The sequence below is a fragment of the Loxodonta africana genome, chromosome 8 (assembly GCF_030014295.1).
Source record: "Loxodonta africana isolate mLoxAfr1 chromosome 8, mLoxAfr1.hap2, whole genome shotgun sequence".
Classification (NCBI taxonomy): Eukaryota; Metazoa; Chordata; class Mammalia; order Proboscidea; family Elephantidae; genus Loxodonta; species Loxodonta africana.
The window spans coordinates 65,847,497-65,868,006 of NC_087349.1; the positions used below are offsets into that span (position 1 = coordinate 65,847,497).

General features: G+C 39.8%; 1 protein-coding gene across 2 annotated transcripts in view; it reads right to left on the bottom strand.

Annotated features, from left to right (window-relative positions):
- SLC25A13 (solute carrier family 25 member 13) overlaps positions 1 to 20,510 on the bottom strand; it is a 240,578-nt gene that overhangs the window by 35,573 nt on the left and 184,495 nt on the right. For both annotated transcript variants that reach the window (XM_010587255.2, XM_064289997.1), the window contains one exon: positions 3,238 to 3,378. In XM_010587255.2, coding sequence (XP_010585557.1) covers positions 3,238 to 3,378 — 141 coding nt within the window. The remainder of the gene's footprint in view (positions 1 to 3,237; positions 3,379 to 20,510) is intronic.

The following is a 20,510-nucleotide window of genomic DNA, read 5'->3' on the forward strand; positions in this document are numbered from 1 at the left end:
CATTATTGGGAAGTCACACAACAGCTCCCTATTTTGCAAGTCAATTCAGGAGAAAGATAGAAAGCCTGGTTAAATCCAATTTAGGTGAGGTTAAGCACTGCAGGCCTAAACACACAAATAGTGCCAACCACTGACTCTCCTGAGTCTGGTATTGTAATGTTAACAACAGCAAACAAAAGGTCCAAGGGAAGAAGAATGAAGATTACTGTCCCAACTAAAAGGAAGACAGTGGTTCTCTTTTCAAAGATCAACCTGGAGGGCCACATACCACAAACCAGGTCTAAAGGTATTAAGTCACTCCAGGTACTCTGCATTTTACCACCCAACCAAGAAAGGGCGAAAAGCTTTATTACTAAAAAGTATATCCTGGAACAACTTTATTACTAAAAAGTATTATCCTGGAACAAAAACATATTAAGCTATATAACCAAGCAACCAGTTGCAGTCGACTCATCGCAACCCCCATGTGTCAGAGTAGAACTGTGCTCTGAAGGGTTGATTTTTCAGAAGTAGACAGCAGTGTTAAGCTGTGATGTCCCTAAAAGAATTGATCTTAAATTGATGGAATGATTTCTGGCAATGGAGGGATAGGGTGGGGTCGGTATGGAGAAGAGGGGTTCACAAGAAACAAAGCCTGAGGCTGGAAGTTGGGATACTACAGATGAAGTTGATAACCTAGGGTGGTAATACAAGAGCCAGTCAGACTGAAAGGTGCCCCAGCCACCGAGAGGTGTGCATCTGCTGAAGGAAGTCCAGGCTCACAGGTCTGAGCAGCAGTAACAAATGACCTCAAAGAACTTAACTGATGCTAATGGCCATCAGAAGGGGTGAGACTGCCAGGTCACTGCAAAAAAATCAAGTTTCCAGAAGCTCAAAAAAAAAAAAAAAAAAAAAAAACACCACACCAACCCATCGCTGTAGAGTCTATTCTGACTCATATCGACCCTGTAGGACAGAGTAGAGCTGCCCCATAGGGTTTCCAAGGAGCACCTGGTGAATGTGAACTGCTGACCTGTTGGTTAGCAGCCGTAGCACTTACCCACCATGCCATCACTGTTTCCCAGAAGCTCAAAGATTTAGTAAATTCACTTGGTAATTATCAATACACCAAAAGGAGCTTTTTGTAAGGCAGCACCAAGCCCCGTGGAATGTCTCTGAGCTAGATTAAACCCCTAGACTAGTAATTAAACTAACTGTATATGGGAGAGGTCTCTTGCTCAAACTTGAGCAATCCTGCTCATTTCAGGAAAGCAATTTTCGCACAGGAGTGGAAACAAGCAACTTCTGAGCCTAAACTTCAGCTCTGATACCATCACTGGCAGCCTCTATTTACCTAGCTACAAAATCAGGATACTAATTACTTCCAAGCAGCGTTAAAGGGATTAAGATTAAAAAATACTGTAAAGATAAAAAAGCACTAAATCCAAGTCTCAAATCATGTGCAGGTAGTTTAACAGCCTCTGTATCTATATCCGCAAAGAAGCTTTACCATTTTATCCATCTAGCTATTTCAATAACAGTCATTGCCACAGTTTCTAAATACTTTTTACCAGAAAACCAGCTGAAAGACTGCCCGGCATCTTGTCAAAATGACATGCTGCTACATCAACTTATAGACTGAAAGTTTAGAAAAGATGATTCTTCTTCAAATTGATCAATGCTATGCTTCATTATACTACTATTTGTTTCTTATAGCTGGGTAAATTGGTTAATGAAATAGCTATAGAACATTTTGTCACAATGCACAATCAAAGGCTGAGCATTTTAAGTGCCACTTTAAAAATTGGAATGTTTATTCCTAAATACCACATATGCCTAAATATAAGGCAAGTCCTCCCTCCCTCAAAATTAACCCCAGAAAAGTGAGTGTCACGTTATATACATAGCTGGTCCTTACAAGGTCTCAGATCATGGGGTATTCTTCCAATCACTTGACCTTGAGAAGTACAAGTACAATCTGGGGAAGGCAGATTAGCCTGAAACAACCTCAATTATTACTAACTCTGGATGTTTACAGAGGTTCTTTGAAAAACTCAACGTAAAAAAGAAAAGGGTAAGAAAGTATTTCCGGAGTGGGATATTACAAATTGGGTGCTGAATGTTAAAAGCAGCCATTTAAAGATCGTTCTAAAGAACAATATGGTAAATTGTTACATCAGGGTGAACTGGGAATAGGGGAAAAAAACCCAATGGTCCTAATGTATATGGCCATGGGATCAAATTACCATAGACAGCATTGTACTTGGAGTCCAAAAGTACTGCATCTTGTACAACTTGGACTATGAAGGCGATGTACTCTGCAACGCTATGTTAACGGATGATTCAAAAAACGGCTTAAGTGGTGATCAAGGCACTGATTCAAAATTCATATGAAAAATTTGAGTAAAATACTCCTTGATATGTGAGGGTAGAAAAAAGCAATTTTAATTTTATGTAATGTGATTGTATATATTTGTGTGCAAGCCAATGAAAAATATTTTAAGTAGACACAGGGCTTTTTCCTCTACATACTTAGATATTTACTTAATCAAGTTGGCCATGAAACATTTTTTTGAATCTTCTCATTGGAGAAATGGTGAACGGGACACTTTATGTTCAATACAGCTCTATAACTGGGCATATATACAGCTAATTTTAGAACATTCCAGGACAGTGTTTTGGTAGAGGAGTGTGAATAACAAATGTTAAGAATCCTATAAAAATTTACTTTTGTGAAGATTTTGAAAGATGGCTATGATTCATAATAATTATGACAAAACATATATATGGGAACCATAGACAGGACTGGAATATATGTGATCAGAACATAGATATGGGCTTCTCCTTAAACTGACTGAGCTCATTATATCTCCTTAAAAGAAAGCGCCCTGTGATCCTGGTATCTATCCTTCATGAGGTACAGCACTGTGAATGAGGCTGGTGAATCAGTAACGAATCCAAAGAAAGCTGCAACCAATGTTGCTGCAGAAAGCTGTGTGTTGAACAACTCTGGTTGGTACCATTCGCATCACAGTCACCCCAAATTTGTGTATTTACAAGTACAGTTTTCAGCAGATGGCAGGAAGGGGCACCTTTTTCTAACTGGCATGAGGGTGCCCTCGGAACTGCCAGTGGTGTGGCTCCAGTAAACCATCTCCTCTAGGTGTGGAAATGTAAGAAATCGATTTCATGTTGATGAACACTTCCGAATTTAAGAGATAAGAATGTGATCAAGTAAGTGATGCAAAGAAGAGTTACCTTGTAGATCCCAAAGAACCCCAAGTCCCGCATGACAGACAGAGCACTGACTCGAGGACCGGTGGTGATTTCTCCAGCCACCTGCAAACGGATCTTGACAATTTCTAAAGGATTGGTGAAAATCACCTGGGAGCCTCCTGCCTGAAAAATAGAAGAAAAAAAAAAAATTTAGGATCAAAAAGTTTGAAGGGGCAGTAAGTACAGGGTAATGGCAAGGGGAGTCAGAAAGCGGTGAGCGGTTATTCTCAAGGAAGCTCACATATTCTGTCCTCAGGAGACTGTAGTTTCATTCTTTGTCCCATCATTTAACACAGTGATTCTGAGTTTGAACCATAACACAGTTGCTGCCTCAGATGCCTTGGGTAAAGAGGTCCACCTCCTTAGCACTGAGGCTGAAGGAGGGCCAAGATCAGAGATAGTTTTCTGCAGGTCTCAGAGTCTTCACACCAGAATGAGAAAGCAGGCACCACAAGCGACTGCAACCACAGGGCTCAAAGCCAAAGGCACAACGGGAGCAATAAGATGAACAAAACAATTAGTATCCAGATAAAGAGATGCAGATCTGCCTCTCCGAACAGAGTGGATAAAGATTCTTACATGATGGATTTCTTTCTGGCAGTGATTCAAAAATTGCCAGAGAACATGTAAACTGAGTTGAAAGCAATTTTTCTTCTCTTGAAAAATCAGGTCAATCATCAAATACCATTTTATGGAGTTACATATTCCTATAATTTTATTTATATATTACCTGTGTATAGAAATGCTCTTCTCACATAAGATAAAAGGTATTGTAGAGTAGGAAAAATATGCATTAAATCAATTATGGCCCAAACTTTGAACAACTTGTGTTATTTCATTCCAACAGTGGCTGACTGCCACACCTCCGAGATCATCGGTGAAAATCTTTAAAGTGCACTATAAGGGAAATTTTAAGCTAGCTATTTTGGAGCTAAGCCTATATTTATGATAAGCAATTACATTCTTTCTTACTCGACTTCAACTTGTTATTCCTTGTCACAAACACACGAACTTTTTGTATCCAAACTAAGGTTAACATGTGGTGTAGTCCAGAACATTTATTATGTAATGATGCCACAAAAGTCAGACCACAAACATAGTGCTTACGTTTTACAGCTTAGTAGATGCCATCGTGGTAACAGGCGCATTCTGAGTCAACATCATACAAAACTACTTCTTGCTAGATTCCCTGATCCCATTAACCAACATATGTGCCCTCACAAAACAGCCTTGACTAATCAAAATTAGCTACGAGGATTTTCTTTGCAGTATTGCTCATGAAAGTTAGAAGTAAAAATTAGAAACAACCAATATGTCCAATGGTACGGAAAGGAAGAAATAAATTTGAGTATGTTCATGGAATTATACTATGCAGGCAATAAAATACTGTGGGAAAATGCTTCATATATACTCTTAAATAAAAACCCTAATATTTAAAAAAATACATGTACACATTTTCCCTACCCCCTACTTCTACATAAAATAGATACTCCAAAGTGGCGCTTTTTAGGTGGTGGGATTACAATTTGTTTTTTTTTTTTTTTGCTATATATTTTTATTTCTTCTATATGGATCTCCTATAAAGAGAAATACTTTTGCATAACTTATCTAATATCATAATAATGTTAACAGAAAATAGCAAAAGAGCAAAAATGTCTGTTTAGTAACTCTAAATCAAATTGCTTGTCCATTTTTACAAACCTAATATCCTAAATAAAGACACATCTGTTCTTAAAAACATACAAAGACTCTCCCCCTCTGCACACATTAAAACTGCTAAGAGAACAACAGTATTCTCTGGACTGCCACAGACTGTCCTTGTCTCTTCCACCATGTTTTGCCCATCAACTTTTCCTAGACAACTCTATTGAGACAGGCTGAAGCATCTGGCCTGGGGTTCACTAAAGGCCCAAGAAGGGCCCTTTTGAAGTAGGAAGTAGAGCACAAACCATACGCAAAGGGTGAAAGTGTGTTCTGGTCCATATGAAGGCATTTGGCTCCTACTGTTCTACTGCTCAAAACAGCCACAAGGAGCCTCAGCACAGCTGCAACCTGCAGGTACATGTGAAGAACAACCCCCTGCCTGCCTACAGCATGTGTGTTTTTTGTGGGTTTGCAGCTACTCCTTTCCATGTGACCCATGGGGAGCTCTTTTAAGGTTGGCAGAATATAGAAATGAAACACACAATGCCTGGGGCACAGTCAGGATTAGAAACAGGTTGTCTGTGTGCTCCTGGACCAGAACTCTCTTCATATGGAAATGAAAATAATACAGAGTTACCAAAATGAATAAAAATTCAATATTTATGAGGAGCAAAGAGATGGTGAATGTAAAGCAATCAACACATCCTCAAGACATAGCAGTTAATCCAAACATATTTATTTATGTCCCTCTTCTTCTAAACTGGTGGTTCTCTTCCCTGGCTGCATGTTAGAATCACCCGTAGAACTTTCCAGAAGCTGTGGTGTGGATTCCACTCCAGACAAATTAAATCAGAATTTCTGCATTTGTCCTTTTAAAAAAAATTCCTATGTAATTATATAGTCAGGGTTCAGGACCACTTTACCACATCACCTCTGGGATCCCTCTGAATTCTGACAGTTTGCTCAAATAGGCTTACTTAAAGTTGTGATTTCTAATCCCAGTTTTCATATTATTTCAGAGAGTAACTATGAGCTACCTTTTATATGATTTACATGTGATCTTAAACTTTCTATACATAACCAAGCGGTACCATTATTAAATGGCTCTTAGGTACAAGAGCCACTGTATTAGTGATTATATTAGATCATTACTCATACCTATAAAAGTTTTTAATATTGTATGCAATAAAATGAGAACTTATACTGAACTCCCTCCAGGCCAATTGATAACAATTCTTTCACTATGGCAAAGTGAGATCCAATCACCAAAGATGATGCAACGAGTCAAATCCACTTCAGACAGCGGCAGGAAACAGAAGCATTGGGAAGAAAGAGAGTAGTGATATCAGGAAAAAATAATGATGTACCTGTTTTCCTCTGGTGGGCTCAGAAAGAAAGAACTTACAGATTCAAAGTGGCATGTTGTGGAAATGCAGAGGATGAATCCGGTCCTTTGGAGTCAAGCTGCAGGGAAATGAGAGACTCCAAGGCACCAAAGGAAGATGCCTATCATCAGACACACGGTGTCTGGGCATCACCAAGGCTTGATCACTGAGCAGCACACTGCCTGCTGCTCTTCTGCCTCCCGGTCTATTATCCATTCACAGTATCTCACACATGTTCCTCCTTTGTGGAGATCAAAAATAGCCGAACCAGCAGACAACGGACAGGCACACCTATTGTGTGCCATGTCTTTGTGTCCCTCATCACTCGAAGAGAGCTCTAGCTGTGTGAAGACACTGGGGTTTTTGTGTGTGTGCAATTTTGTCACAAATCATTTCCCTATGACTTCCTGGAGTCTGTGGCAAGTGGGACAGGGAAAGAGTTTCCATACTAGAATTGGCTCAGTGTGGCATCTTGTATTTACATTGAGGACACTGGCTTCTCTACAGGTCTTTCTGGTATATTCTTTATTAGATCTTAGTTACTACCTAATACCTGGATCTATCTAAAGAGACACAGACACCTATGAGACACACTTTTGCTACTTTATCACCTGCTCATTTGTTTATTCAGCAAATATTTAAAAGCAATCACATTCAAAGTTTGTCCTAGGAAGAGCAAGGACACTGTATGAGTGAGACAGTGTTCCTATTCTCAAGGAGCCTGAAGTAGGGCATCCCAAAACCCATTGCCCTCGAGTCATTTCTGACTCACAGCGACTCTAGAGATCAGAATTCAACTGCCCCATAGGGTTTCCAAGGCTTTAATCTCTACAGAAGCAGACTGCCACATCTTTCTCCTGTGGAATGGCTGGTGGGTTCGAACCAATGACCTTTTGGTTAGTAGCCAGTGCTTAACCACTGTACCACTAGGGCTCCTGAAGTAGGGGACAGAGATCATGAATATTCATTAAGAATCTATTATGGGCTATCAGGGTATTGCTTTGCCTATATTAGATATCTTCAGTCCACCCATGAGGTAATTTTTTTTTTTCTCAGATTTTACGTTAAGAGGAAATTGAGGCACAGAAAGATTAAAGCAACATACCCAGGACTACACAGCTGGTGAGCAGACGAAAGGATTCCCTACCGAGTTTAATAACTATATGCCTCACAAATACAGAAAATGGCACATGAGAAAAGGTAATTGTAACATTTGATAAGAGCTTAGGTAGGTCCAGACAAATTGATGGCAGTTCAAAGGAGGGCATGATTTTCCTGGCTGGGATGGAAAAGGTGTTTTGGGGAAGTGGTGAGGTATAGGAGACGTGACACTTCAGCTGGTTGCTGAGGTGCATTCAGGACTCAGGTAAGTGAGGCAGAGAACGGCACAAAGGCACAGTGACAAGGGAGTGCCACACTTACATGGGTAATGGACCCAGCACTGTATCCGACACAATAAAAGTTTGCCAAGTGAAATTTTAATAAGGACGCTGATTATGATAATATCAGTATCAACAACTAGCAGATATTGAGTGCTTATTATGTACCAGACACTGTGCAAGAGCTTTACAAAATATTCTCATTTGATCTTCATGACCTCATCAGGTAGGTAATAATATTATCTGGGTTTTATAAGTGAGCACACTGATGCAGAAAAGGGTGAGGGGTGTTATGTAATTTGCTTGAGGTCACATAGCTAGGACAGGGGAGCTTAGATTCAAACCTGATCCTGCTGGAAGCCAGAGTCCTGACTTAACACTACTTATCGTGGCAGCTCGAAGGAATCAACTGAGGCAATGCAATTCAGATGGCAAGGAGGTGGTATGAAAGAAGATGGCTGAAAATAAGACTGTTGGGATCAAATCACAGAAGCTTACGACAGCATCCTGAAGAATGAGGTTGTGTTCTGGAGATGGGGGTGTTGTGTATTTACACTGTGAAGACAGCTGGGAAATAGTGTGGGAGCAAGAGAGTGTCCTGACTAGTATCTATCCCTCAGAAAGACTGCTAGGCAGCAGAGGGGCGGGGTCATTAGAGAGAAAGAGCCCTGAGGCAGGGATAACAATTAGGGTTTTAGCAGTCTAGCTGAGAGATAATAAGGGCCAGGATTAGAACAATTACACTGGTAATGAGGTGGGGGGAAAGGGGGTGAGGTGAATGAATGCAATAGAGATCAACAGGGTTTGGCTGCTGAATACCAGGAAGGGACCTGGGGAGGTCAACAGGTGACATGTCTAGAAGGCAATGGAATGGCGAGTTGGGAGTTTGGAATTAGACACAGATGAGGGTCTTATACTGCATTAATGCTAACTGAAAGTAGTTTATATGGGGTGGGAAGAAAAAGAAAAACCAAGAGTAGTGGGAGACCTAGGAAGTGATAAAAGACCTCTGTTGAAAGTACAGCATACAACGATTCAGGCAAAAAAGTCATGAAAGGGAGCTTTCAGAAGGGGGAAGGTGAAATGGTCAACAATTTCTGTTGTCACAGGAAGGCAAAGACCAAAAGATGGAGTGAACTATCAAAGCCAGATAACTGGATTGAAAAGTGGATTCTGAGGAATTAGAGAGAGCTTGTGCAGTCTATGGAATCCCTGGGTGGTTCAAATGGTTAAGCTCTTGACTATTAACTGAAAGGTTAGCAGTTCGAACCCACCCAGAGGCACCCTAGAAGACAGACCTGGTAATCTGCTTCTAAAAGGTCACAGCCTTGAAAATCCAATGGAGCGCAGTTCTATTCTGATACACATGGGGTTTTTGTGTTGTCTACACTGTCAAGTGAAGGGAAAGAGAGAATGATAGTTGTTCGTTTACAGAAGCACACAAAGTGGAATGAAAATTTATTTAGGATTGTTGTTGTAAGGTGCCCTTTATTTGATTTCAATTCACAGCGACCCATGTGACAGAGTAGAACGGCCCCATAGTGTTTTCTAGGCTGTAATCTTTACAGGAGCAGATCACCAGGTCTTTTTCCCCGCGAAGCCGCCAGGCGAGTTTGAACAGCCAACCTTTTGGTTAGCAGCCAGATGCTTAACCATTATGCCACCAGGGCTCCTTTATTTACGGCAATTAGGGGAAAAGATCTAGAGACAGACAGTGTGAAAGATAAAGCAGAGATGGGGTAATTGTGTGATGCTTAAGCAAAACAGCACGGGTTCTGAGGGGGGAGGAGGTGCGGATGGTAGCGAGTGAAGCCTGAGGATTTGCTCTAATGACACACACGGAGCTGGGGGAGAATTTCGTTTCAGAAACTGACAATTGGTAACTGTCCTTACTATTTATGCATCAAGATAAACAGAATCAAATGGATCAGGATTTGGCATCAGGAAACACAACTGAAGTGCTGAAGCATTAAATGAAAACAGCAATGACAAAAGATCCCTCTCAGTCAGTCATAAAATAATATTCTGGTTCCCCATGAAGTTATGGAAACCCTGGTGGCGTAGGGGTGGGGAAGTTGGTCTGATCTGTAACACAGACTAGAAGATGAAATAGTTAACCGCCACTAAAGATGAGCGCATATGCAACTGTTAAAGCATTTTATCCCTCAACTGAAAACAAACAGATTAGAAGACACAACTGGCCCCATTTCTTTTTTTTTTTTTTTTAAGTGAACTTTAGATGAAGGTTTACAGAACAAACTAGTTTCTCATCAAACAATTAGTATACACACTGTTGTACGACATTGGTTAACAACCCCATGACATGTCAACACTCTCCCTTCTCAACCTTGGGTTCACTATTAATAGGTTTCCTATTCCTTCCTGCCTTCCAGTCCCTGCCCCAGGGCTGGTGTGCCCCTTTAGTCTTGTTTTGTTCAGTGGAACAACTGGCCCCACTTAAATATGACTACTGGAAAGCTCCTTAGGGCTGCCTGTCTGCACGTGACCCCAGAGAACCCAGAACCACAGGATTCCCAAGGTTCTATTAAGTGCCCAGTCTATGCACAGGACTGTAGGTGAGGAATGACAAAATTCAGTGCCATGTGGATTCCTATCCAGGCTAATACCAGATACTGAACAAGAAAATTTTATTGCCTACTGTGAATACTAGCATCTGGGTGACAAAAGAATTTGTAGCGTCTTTTTTTTTTTTTAAAAAAAAAAGAGAAATTGACAATCTAAATCTATTTATTTTTAGAGGAGAAATATGCAACTGCTACATAAAAAAATCTTACATATTAAAATTTTTTGTAGAAGTGGAATAACCTAACATGAAATGTTAAAAATTAGAATGAAGAAAAATAGAGGTGTTTTTAAGGGACATAAAAGATTTAAATACTAGCAAAACAAATATTTTTCTTAGGGTGATTCAATGATATAAAGATGTCAATTTACCTGCAAATTAATTTAAAATGAAAATATTAATAAAAACATCAATTTTCCTTTACATTAATAAAACAGTCAATGTTGTGAAGATGTCAATTATTCCATAAATAATTTAAAATTTGAAACAATCCATCTAAACAAAATTCCAAGAGTTTCCTGACAATGTTTGAGGACAGTCAGGGATATCCTGAACACAAAAATCACGTGGAAAACTGTCAGTAGACATTAACGCACACTTACAAAGCATCAGTAATTTTTGAAGTTTTGCATAGATAAATGAAAAGGTCTGCATGTGTAGGGTAACTGCCTTTAAAAGGTTTGTAAGAAGGGCTATTGAGTGACACAGTTACTGGTAGAGTGCACCCCCTTCTATCTGTAGCTAGTAGTCACTCTCTCCTCAATTTCCATTTTGGTAGCAGCCTAAGGAATTGTCATGGTTTCCTACTCCTTCTTCTTTCGAAGAAGACTAGGGGACTGGTTTAGATCCATTTCAGCATCAATCCCATAGATGGTGAAGAAGAACACACACAATTCATCATCCCTCTGGGACAGTCTCCAGCTTCTACTGAAATTTTGCTTCCCAGAGTTTTCATCTCTCTCTCTCTTTATTTACAGAGAAACAAAGTTAAGCAAGACAGCCTCTACGCTAGAGGAACTGGAAGAGTCTGAACGTACCAGCAACAAAAACAGAGTGGGCCACAATTTTGTTACATAAAATTCAGTGGCTGGTATGGGAATTCTCTCTTACCAGTTGTGTAAAATTTTTTTCTGCAAAGCCTGTATTTTCAAACTGTGGCTCACTTTCTACCAGGTCTTCCCAGTTGTGGACTCCAACTGCTCCTTTCTATCAGGGTATGACTCTTCCTCCTTCCTTTGTTTTGTTTTTCCATGCACTAACTAGTCCTATCCTTCTGAACTTTATGGGATCTGAGGTCTGCAGCCCTTCTTATCATTATGTGTCTCTTACCACAGTGATATCTGCCCTGATAATTTGTAGTCGGCCCTCTAACAATGAATGTGCTCTACACGTAAGTCTGTTCTCCAGGTTTCTTTCTGTAAGAATGGGGTTTCCTAATTAAGAGGTGGAGACTTCCCTCTCAAGAACAAACTGCTTAAGAGTGTGACCAGAGAGAAGACACAGCTCTTTGAATAACTACAGCTCTGCATCTCAAAATTCTTTGTACTCTCCCCTTCTCAGGGAGAAGCCGGACCCCAAAATTTGTTGAATACTTTTCTACATGCCTAGTACTCTGCTAAACCCTTCACAGGCATTATCTCCTTGATTCCTTAATAACCCTGACAAAAGCTATACTGTTCTGGAGATGAGGAAATGGGAACACAGAATTCTGTCCAAGGCGGAGACAGAATCTGAACCCAGGCTGTGCAGATTCCGAACCCAAGTTCAGAACCATTATGTCGACTAGCCTACTGTCAAAACAGGTTCATTTTTAATTATTTCATGTTTCGACAAGGTACTTCAGTCTTTGGTTAACTTGATAACATGGACTAAAATTCCCATGATCTGAAGAGACTCTGTCTAAACGAGATAAACGATTCAGAGACACTAAAGTACATCAAGAAACATGAAAGAGAGATGTTTTCCTGTAGAATATAATTGATTTCCATCGGATACACCAAATTTTTCTTTGTAGCTTAGTCAATGAATCATGAGGAAGCCAGACCAAGGAGCACTAAAATCCCTAAATCATACCAAATCTGAATCCTTGAAAAATACCTTAGGCTTATGAATGTAAAACTAAGGACATATTTTAAATTTTCTTCAAATGGGCTTGCAAAATAATTATAGCAGTGTTGGTTTTACGTAAATATCAGAGAGTGGTCCAGGATAGGAGCACTGGTCACAGACCTGGATTTTAATTCAGTCTTTATCATTTCCTGGTATGTTGCCTTAGACAAGTTCCTCAAATTCACTGAGACAGATTTCTCATCAATAGTTTAGGGATAACACCACTTCATAAACGCACTGTGAGGATTAAATAAGGTAATAGGTACACATTGCCAAGCACCATGCCTGGGAGTCTGAGAGACGGAGACTGTAATCTTCACTTTACTACACACCAGTTGTGTCATCTTTGGCAAATTACCTAACCTACTCATCTCAAACAGGGAGCCCTGGTGGTGCAGTGGTTAAGTGTTCAGCTGGTAACCTAAAGGCCAGCAGTTCAAATCTACCAGCAGCTCCTCAGAAACCCTATGTGGCAGTTCTACTCTGTCCTATAGGGTCACCGTGAATCAAAATCGACTGGACAACAGGTTTCTCACCCCAAACTTCCTTTATCTGTTGACATGTTGACATTAATGTTACCCACACTTTCAACAAATATTGATTGTGTGCCAATTCTATAGCAGGCTCGTACAGAAGTGAATGGAACTCACAAAGATCCCCAAACTCGTGAACACATCTTCTAGTTGTTATTTATAGGATTTTCTAAAAAAATTTTATTGTGCTTTAAGTGAAAGTTTACAAATAAGTCAGTCTCTCATACAAAAATTTATATACACCTTGCTGTATATTCCTAGTTGCTCCCTCCCTAATGACACATCACACTCCTTCCCTCCACTCCTCTCTTTTCTTGTCAGCTTCTGACGCCCTCTGCCCTCTCCTCCAGACAGGAGCTGCCCACATGGTCTCATGTGTCTAGTTGATCCAAGAAGCTCACTCTTCACCATTATCATTTTCTATCCCATAGTCCAGTTCAATCCCTGTCTGAAGAGTTGGCTTTGGGAATGGTTCCTGTCTCGGGCTAACAGAAGGTCTGGGGACCACGACCTCTGGGGTCCCTCTAGTTTCAGTCAGACCATTAAGTTTGGTCTTTTTACAAGAATTTGGGGTCTGCATCCCACAGCTCTCCTGCTCCCTCAGGGATTCTCTGTTGGTTCCCTGTCAGGGCAGTCATTGGTTGTAGCCAGGCACCATCTAGTTCTTCTGGTCTCAGGCTAACGTAGTCTCTGGTTCATGTGGCCCATTCTGTCTCTTAGGCTCATAATTACCTTGTGTCTTTGGTGTTCCTCATCCCCTTTGCTCTGGGTGGGTTGAGACCAGTTGATGCATCTTAGATGGCCGCTTGCTAGGATTTAAGACCCCTGATGCCACTCTCCAAATGGGGGTGCAGAATGTTTTCTTAATAGATTTTATTATGCCAATTGACTTAGATGTCACCTGAAACCATGGTCCCCAAACCATCCCCCCGCCCCCGCCAAACTGGCCTTTGAAGAATTCAGTTTATTCACGGAATATCTTTGCTTTTCGTTTAGTCCAGTTGTGCTGACCTCTTCTGTATTGTGTGGTGTCTTTCCCTTCACCTAAAATAGTTCTTATCTACTATCTAATTAGTGAAAACGCCTCTCCCTCCCTTCCCACTCTCATAACCATTAAAGAATATTTTCTTCCCTGTTTAAACTATTTTTCGAGTTCTTATAATAGTGGTCTCATACAACATTTGTCCTTTTGCAACTGGCTACTTTCACTCAGAATAATGCCTTCCAGATTCCTCCATGTTATGAAATGTTTCATGGATTCATCATTGTATTCTATTAATGCGTTGTTTTCCATTGTGTGAATATACCATAATTTATCCATTCATCTGGTGATGGGCACCTTGGTTGCTTCCATATTTTTGCTATTGTAAACAGTGCTGCAATGAACATCGGTGTGCATACCTCTGTTCGTGTAAAGGCTCTTATTTGTCTAGGATATATTCCAAGGAGTGGGATTGCTGGATCGTATGGTAGTTCCATTTCTAGCTTTTTAAGGAAGTGCAAATTGATTTCCAAAGTGGTTGTACCATTTTACATTCCCACCAGCAGTGTATAAGAGTTCTAGTCTCTCCACAACCTCTCCAGTATTTATTATTTTGTGTTTTTTGGATTAATGCCAGCGTTGTTGGAGTGAGATGGAATCTCATTGTAGTTTTGATTTGCATTCCTTTAATGGCTAATGATCGTGAGCATTTCCTCATGTATCTGTTAGCTACTTGAATGTCCTCCTTAGTGAAGTGCCTGTTCATATCCTTTCCCCATTTTTTATTGAGTTATTTGTCTTTTTGTAGTTGAGTTTTTGGAGTATCATGTAGATTTTAGAGATCAGACGCTGATCAGAAATGTCATAGCTAAAAACTTTTTCCCAGTCTGTAGGTAATCTTTTTACTTTTTTTTGTGAAGTCTTTGGATGGGCATAGATGTTTGATGTTTAGGAGCTCCCAGTTGTCTAGTTTCACTTCTGCATTGTTGGTAATGTTCTGTATACTGTTTATGCCATGTATTAGGGCTCTTAACTTTGTCCCTATTTTTTCTTCCATGATCTTTATCATTTTAGATTTTATATTTAGGTCTTTGATCCATTCTGAGTTAGTTTTTGTGCACAGTGTGAGGTATGGGTCTTGTTTCATTTTTTTACAGATGGATATCCAGTTATGCCAGCACCATTTGTTAAAGAGACTGTCCTTTCCCCATTTAAATGATTTTGGGCCTTTGTAAAATATCAGCTGCTCATATGTGGATGAATTTATGTCTGGATTCTCAATTCTCTTCCATTGGTCTATGTATCTGTTGTTGTACCAGTACCAGGCTGTTTTGACTACTGTGGCAGTATAATAGGTTCTAAACTCAGGTAGAGTGAGGCCTCCCACTTTGTTCTTCTTTTTCAGTAATGCTTTACTTATCCAGGGCCTCTTTCCCTTCCGTATGAAGTTGGTGATTTGTTTCTCCATCTTATTAAAAAGTCATTGGAATTTGGATAGGAATTAAACTGTATCTATAGATTGCTTTTGGTAGAATAGACATTTTAACAATGTTAAGTCTTCCTATACATGAGCAAGGTATGTTTTTCCACTTATGTAGGTCTTTTTTGGTTTCTTACAGTACTGTCTTGTAGTTTTCTTTGTAAAGGTCTTTTATGTCTCTGGTAAGACTTATTCTAAGTATTTCATCTTCTTGGGGGCTACTGTAAATGGTAATGATTTAGCAATTTCATCTTCAATGTTCTTTTTGTTGGTGTAGTGGAATCTAACTGATTTTTGTATGTTTATCCTGTATCCTGATTCTCTGCTGAACTCTTCTATTAGTTTCAGTAGTTTTCTTGAGGATTCTTTAGGGTTTTCTGTGTATAAGATTATGTCATCTGCAAATAGAGATACTTTGACTTCTTCCTTGCCAATCTGGATGCCCTTTATTTCTTTATCCAGCCTAATTGCTCTGGCTAGGACCTCCAGCACAATGTCGAATAAGAGTGGTGATAAAGGGCATCTTTGTCCGGTTGCCGATCTCAAGGGGAATGCTTTCTGACTCTCTCCATTTAGGGTGATGTCGGCTGTTGGCTTTGTATAAATGCCCTTTATCATGTTGAGGAATTTTCCTTCTATTCTATTTTGATGAGAATTTTTTAAAATCATGATTGGCTATTGAATTTTGTCAAATACCTTTTCTGCACCATTTGGTAAGATCATGTGGTTCTTGTCTTTTGTTTTATTTACATGATGGCTTACATTAATTGTTTCTCTAATGTTGAACCATCCCTGCATACCTGGTATGAATCCCACTTGGTCATGGTGAATTATTTTCTTGATATGTTGTTGAATTCCATTGGCTAGAATTTTGTTGAGGATTTCTGCATCTAAGTTCATGAGGGATATAGGTCTGTAATTTTCTTTTTTTTGTGGTGTCTTTACCTGGTTTTGGTATCAGGGATATGGTGGCTTCATAGAATGAATTTGGGAGTATTCCTGCCTCTTCTATGCTCTGAAATCCTTTAATAGTAATGGTGTTAACTCTTCTCTGAATGTTTGGTGGAACTCTGCAGTGAAGCCATCTGGACTAGGGTGTTTTTTTGTTGGGAGCTTTTTAAATTACCTTTTCAATCTCTTTTTTTGTTATTCCATCCTTGATATCATCTATAACCTGGTCGTTTTTGAGCAGGGTATTGTTTAGTTTCCAAGTGTTTGATTTCTTTTCCTTGTTTTTTCCATTACTGATTTCTACTTTTATGGCCTTATGGTCAGAGAAGATGCTTTGTAATATTTCGATGTTTTGGATTCTGCTAAGGCTTGCTTTATGGCTTAATATGTGGTCTATTCTAGAGAATTTTATGTGCACTAGAAAAGAAAGTATACTTGGCTGCTGTTGGGTGGAGTGTTCTCTATATGTCTATGAGGTCAAGTTGGTTCACTGTGGCATTTAGATCTTCCATTTCTTTATTGAGCTTCTTTCTGGATGTTCTGTCCCTCACCAAAAGTGGTGTGTTGAAGTCTTCTACTATAATTGTGGAGCTATCTATGTCACTTTTCAGTGCTGTTAGAGTTTATGTATCTTGCACCCCTGTCACTGGGTACATAAACATCAAATATGGCTATATCCTCCTGGTATATTGTCCCTTTCATCATTATATAGTGTTCTTCCTTAACCTTCGTGGTAGGTTTAACTTTAAAGTCTATTTGTCAGAAATTAATATCGCCACTCATGCTCTTTTTTGATTGTTGTTTGCTTGATATATTTTTTCCATCCTTTGAGTTTTAGTTTGTGTCTCTAAGTCTAAGGTGTGTCTCTTGTAGGTAGTGTATAGATGGATCATGTTTTTTTAATCCATTCTGCCACTCTCTCTCTCTTTATTCGTGCATTTATTCCATTTACATTTAGCGTAATTATGGGTAGGTATGAGTTTAGTGCTGTCCTTTTGATGTCTTTTTTTGTGTGTTGTTGACGGTTTCTTTTTCCACTTAAATTTTTGTGCTGAGTAGTTTATATATCGTGTTTTCCTCTTATTCGTTGTTGATTTTGTTAATGCTGAGTGTCTATTTTTCTCTTGTACTTTATTTTGATGAGTAGGGTAGTTATTCTCCTTTGTAGTTACTGTAATATTTACCCCAATTTTTCTAAGTTTAAACCTAACTTTTATCGCTTTATATCGCCTTATCTTCCTCTCCATATGAAAGACCTATGTCTACATTTCTTAGTCCCTTTTTACTGTCTAAATATTGTCTTCTTTTACACAATAGCATTGTTGTTTTCCTGTTCTGAGCATTTTTTAATCTTGATTTATTTTTGTGATTTCCTTGTCTGGGTTGACATCTGATTGCTCTGCCCAGTGTTCTAGTCTTGGGTTGATACCTGATATTATTGTCTAACCAAAGAACTCCTTTTAGTATTTCTTGTAGTTTTGGTTTGGTTTTTATGAATTTCTTAAACTTCTGTTTATCTGGAAATGTCGTAATTTCACCTTCATATTTGAAAGACAGTTTTGCTGGATATATGATTCTTGGCTGGCAATTATTTTTCCTTCAATGCTTTATATAAGTCATCCCATTGCCTTCTTGCCTGCATGGTTTCTGCCAAGTAGTCCGAGCTTATTCTTATTGACTCTCCTTTGCAGGTGACTTTTCATTTCTCCCTAGCTGCTCTTAAAATTCTCCCTTTATCTTTGGTTTTGGTAAGTTTGATTATAATATGTCTTCATGACTTTCTTTTAAGATCTACCTTGTGTGGAGTTCAATGAGCATCTTGGATAGATGCCTCATCTTTCACGATATCAGGGAAGTTTTCTGCCAACAAATCTCCAACAACTCTCTCTGTACTTTCTGTTATCCCTCACTGTTCTGGTACTCCAATCACTCATAGGTGATTTCTCTTCATAGAGTCCCACATGATTCTTAGGGTTTCTTCCTTTTTTAAAATTCTTCTATCTGATTTTTCTTCAAATCTATTGGTGCCAAGCGCTTTATCTTCAATCTCAATTCTGCCTTCCACTTCCTCAATTCTGCTCCTTTTACTTTCTATTATTTAATTCTGTAATTTTATTGTTAATCTTCTGAATTTATGGCTGTTGTCTCCCTATGGATTCCTGCAGCTTATTAAGTTTTTCATTATGTTCGTGAATAACCTTTTTAATGTCTTCAACTGTTTCATCTGTGTGTTCCTTGGCTTGTTCTGCGTATTGCCTGATTTCCTTTCTCATCTCATTCCTGATGTCTTGAAGAGTTCTGTATATTAATCTTTTGTACTCGGCATCCAGCAATTCCAGGAAGCACTGTCATTTAGAAGAACCCTGGATTCTTTGTTTTGAGAACTTGTTGAAGCGATCATGGTCTGCTTCTTTATGTAACTTGATATTGACTGTTGTCTCTGAGCCATCTGTAAGTTATTGTATTGATTTTATGTTTGCTTAATGTAGCCTGGTTTCTTGCTTTGTTTTGTTATGAGATGTCCAAATAGGTTGCTTGAGTGAACCAGCTTGATTATTTTCACCTTTGAAGCTCTAACGTCCTGTCACTAGGTGGCTAGAGCTGTTATCAGGTGTATCAGCCTAGGAGTCCATTTACTTTTCTTGTATGGATTCAGCTCAGGTGTTCAGGTAGTTGGTCATCAAGTCTGTGGTACAGGCTCTGTTCTACAGTCTCAGGGGGCAGGGGTGATTGGTGTAGGTATTGGCATCTCATTTCAGCAGGGGGTCATGCTCTGAACAAGGCAGGGGGCTGATAACTGTCCCCTGAGTGCCTGTGAGGAAAGGCCATCCCCGTTCCCTAGGGTGCATAGGTGGGTGGGTTCTACAGACAGACCTTGGTCACCCAATGCTTTTGGTTGTAAGAACTGGGAGGTACTAGTTATCCCTGGACCCCTATCGTGGGTGGCTTGGCGACCTGAGTGGAGCCACCAGTCCTTAGGCCCCTGACGTGGGTAGGTGAGGACCCTGTTTAATAGGCAAAGAGGTGTCAAACCCCAAACACCCACCTCTCTACTGCAGAGCTGAAACAGTTGCAGTCTGCTAACAAGCGCCTATTCTCATGAAATAGGACCACACAGGTCCATGCAAGGGGGAAAGGTATTCAAAGTCCATAGACTGGTTATGCCTGGATAAGAGCTGCATCTGCCCTGAGCTCCCCAGGTTAGTGGAGCTGGCAAATTATCTTTTCCCCCACTTGTTAATTTATTTCTTCTCCAAGACCATGGGAACGGCTCAGGACGTTCAGCAGGACCTATCTCAGGCCCAGGGAAATTGACAGCCACTGAAGCCAGCTTGCGGAGGCGGGGAGGGGGTCACAGTAAAATATATGCAAGTACTTAGGTTTTGCTGAGAGTGGTGTCCTTCTCTGGTTCTGGAAGTGTGATTAGGCTCTGCAGCTGGTTGTCTCTCCCTGAGGAAACAGCAGCCGAGCACCACTACCCGCTGCAGTCGCTCCCAGGAATGGTGCCTGGGGGATCTCGGCGATTCAGGTCCAGCAACTCCTCTCCGCTTCTGAATCATCTATCTCTCCCCTTGCTGCTCAGTCTGTTTTCTAACTTTTCCTTTGTTGTTCAGGGCTCCTAGCTTGTCATAAATATAATTGTTTCAGTTGTTTTTCAGATCTTTGTTGTAAGAGGGATCAACGGAAGCATCTGACTACTCTGCCATCTTGGCCCTGCCTCCTACAATATTATTTATAAGATTTTTTGAGGATTAAATGAAAATATGTACATAAAGTACTTATTCTAGGGCCTAGCACTTAAGGTATTAAGTGTTCAATCAATGGTACCGATTACATATGATAGAACTCTTTTTAGGTGAATTTAGCCTACTGAACCCTTTCAAAGCCAGTACAGGTTGAGTTCTCAAAACTTCCTCTCCCTAAAACCAAAACTAAACCCACTGCCGTTGAGTCGATTCCAACTCATATCCTCTCCCTAGAAACTTGTATATTAAATGCAAAGGACTTTGTTTTTGAGAAAACAACAGTTATAATGAAGGCTTTTAAGAAGTAGCCACATCAAGTTAAAAAAAAAAAGGAAAGAGCTCACCTAAGTGGGTGGTGGTTGATAAGATGGTATTGTAGACCTGAACATAACTAGACGTTGTTGCTGTTGTTAGGTGCTGTTGAGTGAGTTCCAACTCACAGCGACCCTATGTACAAGAGAA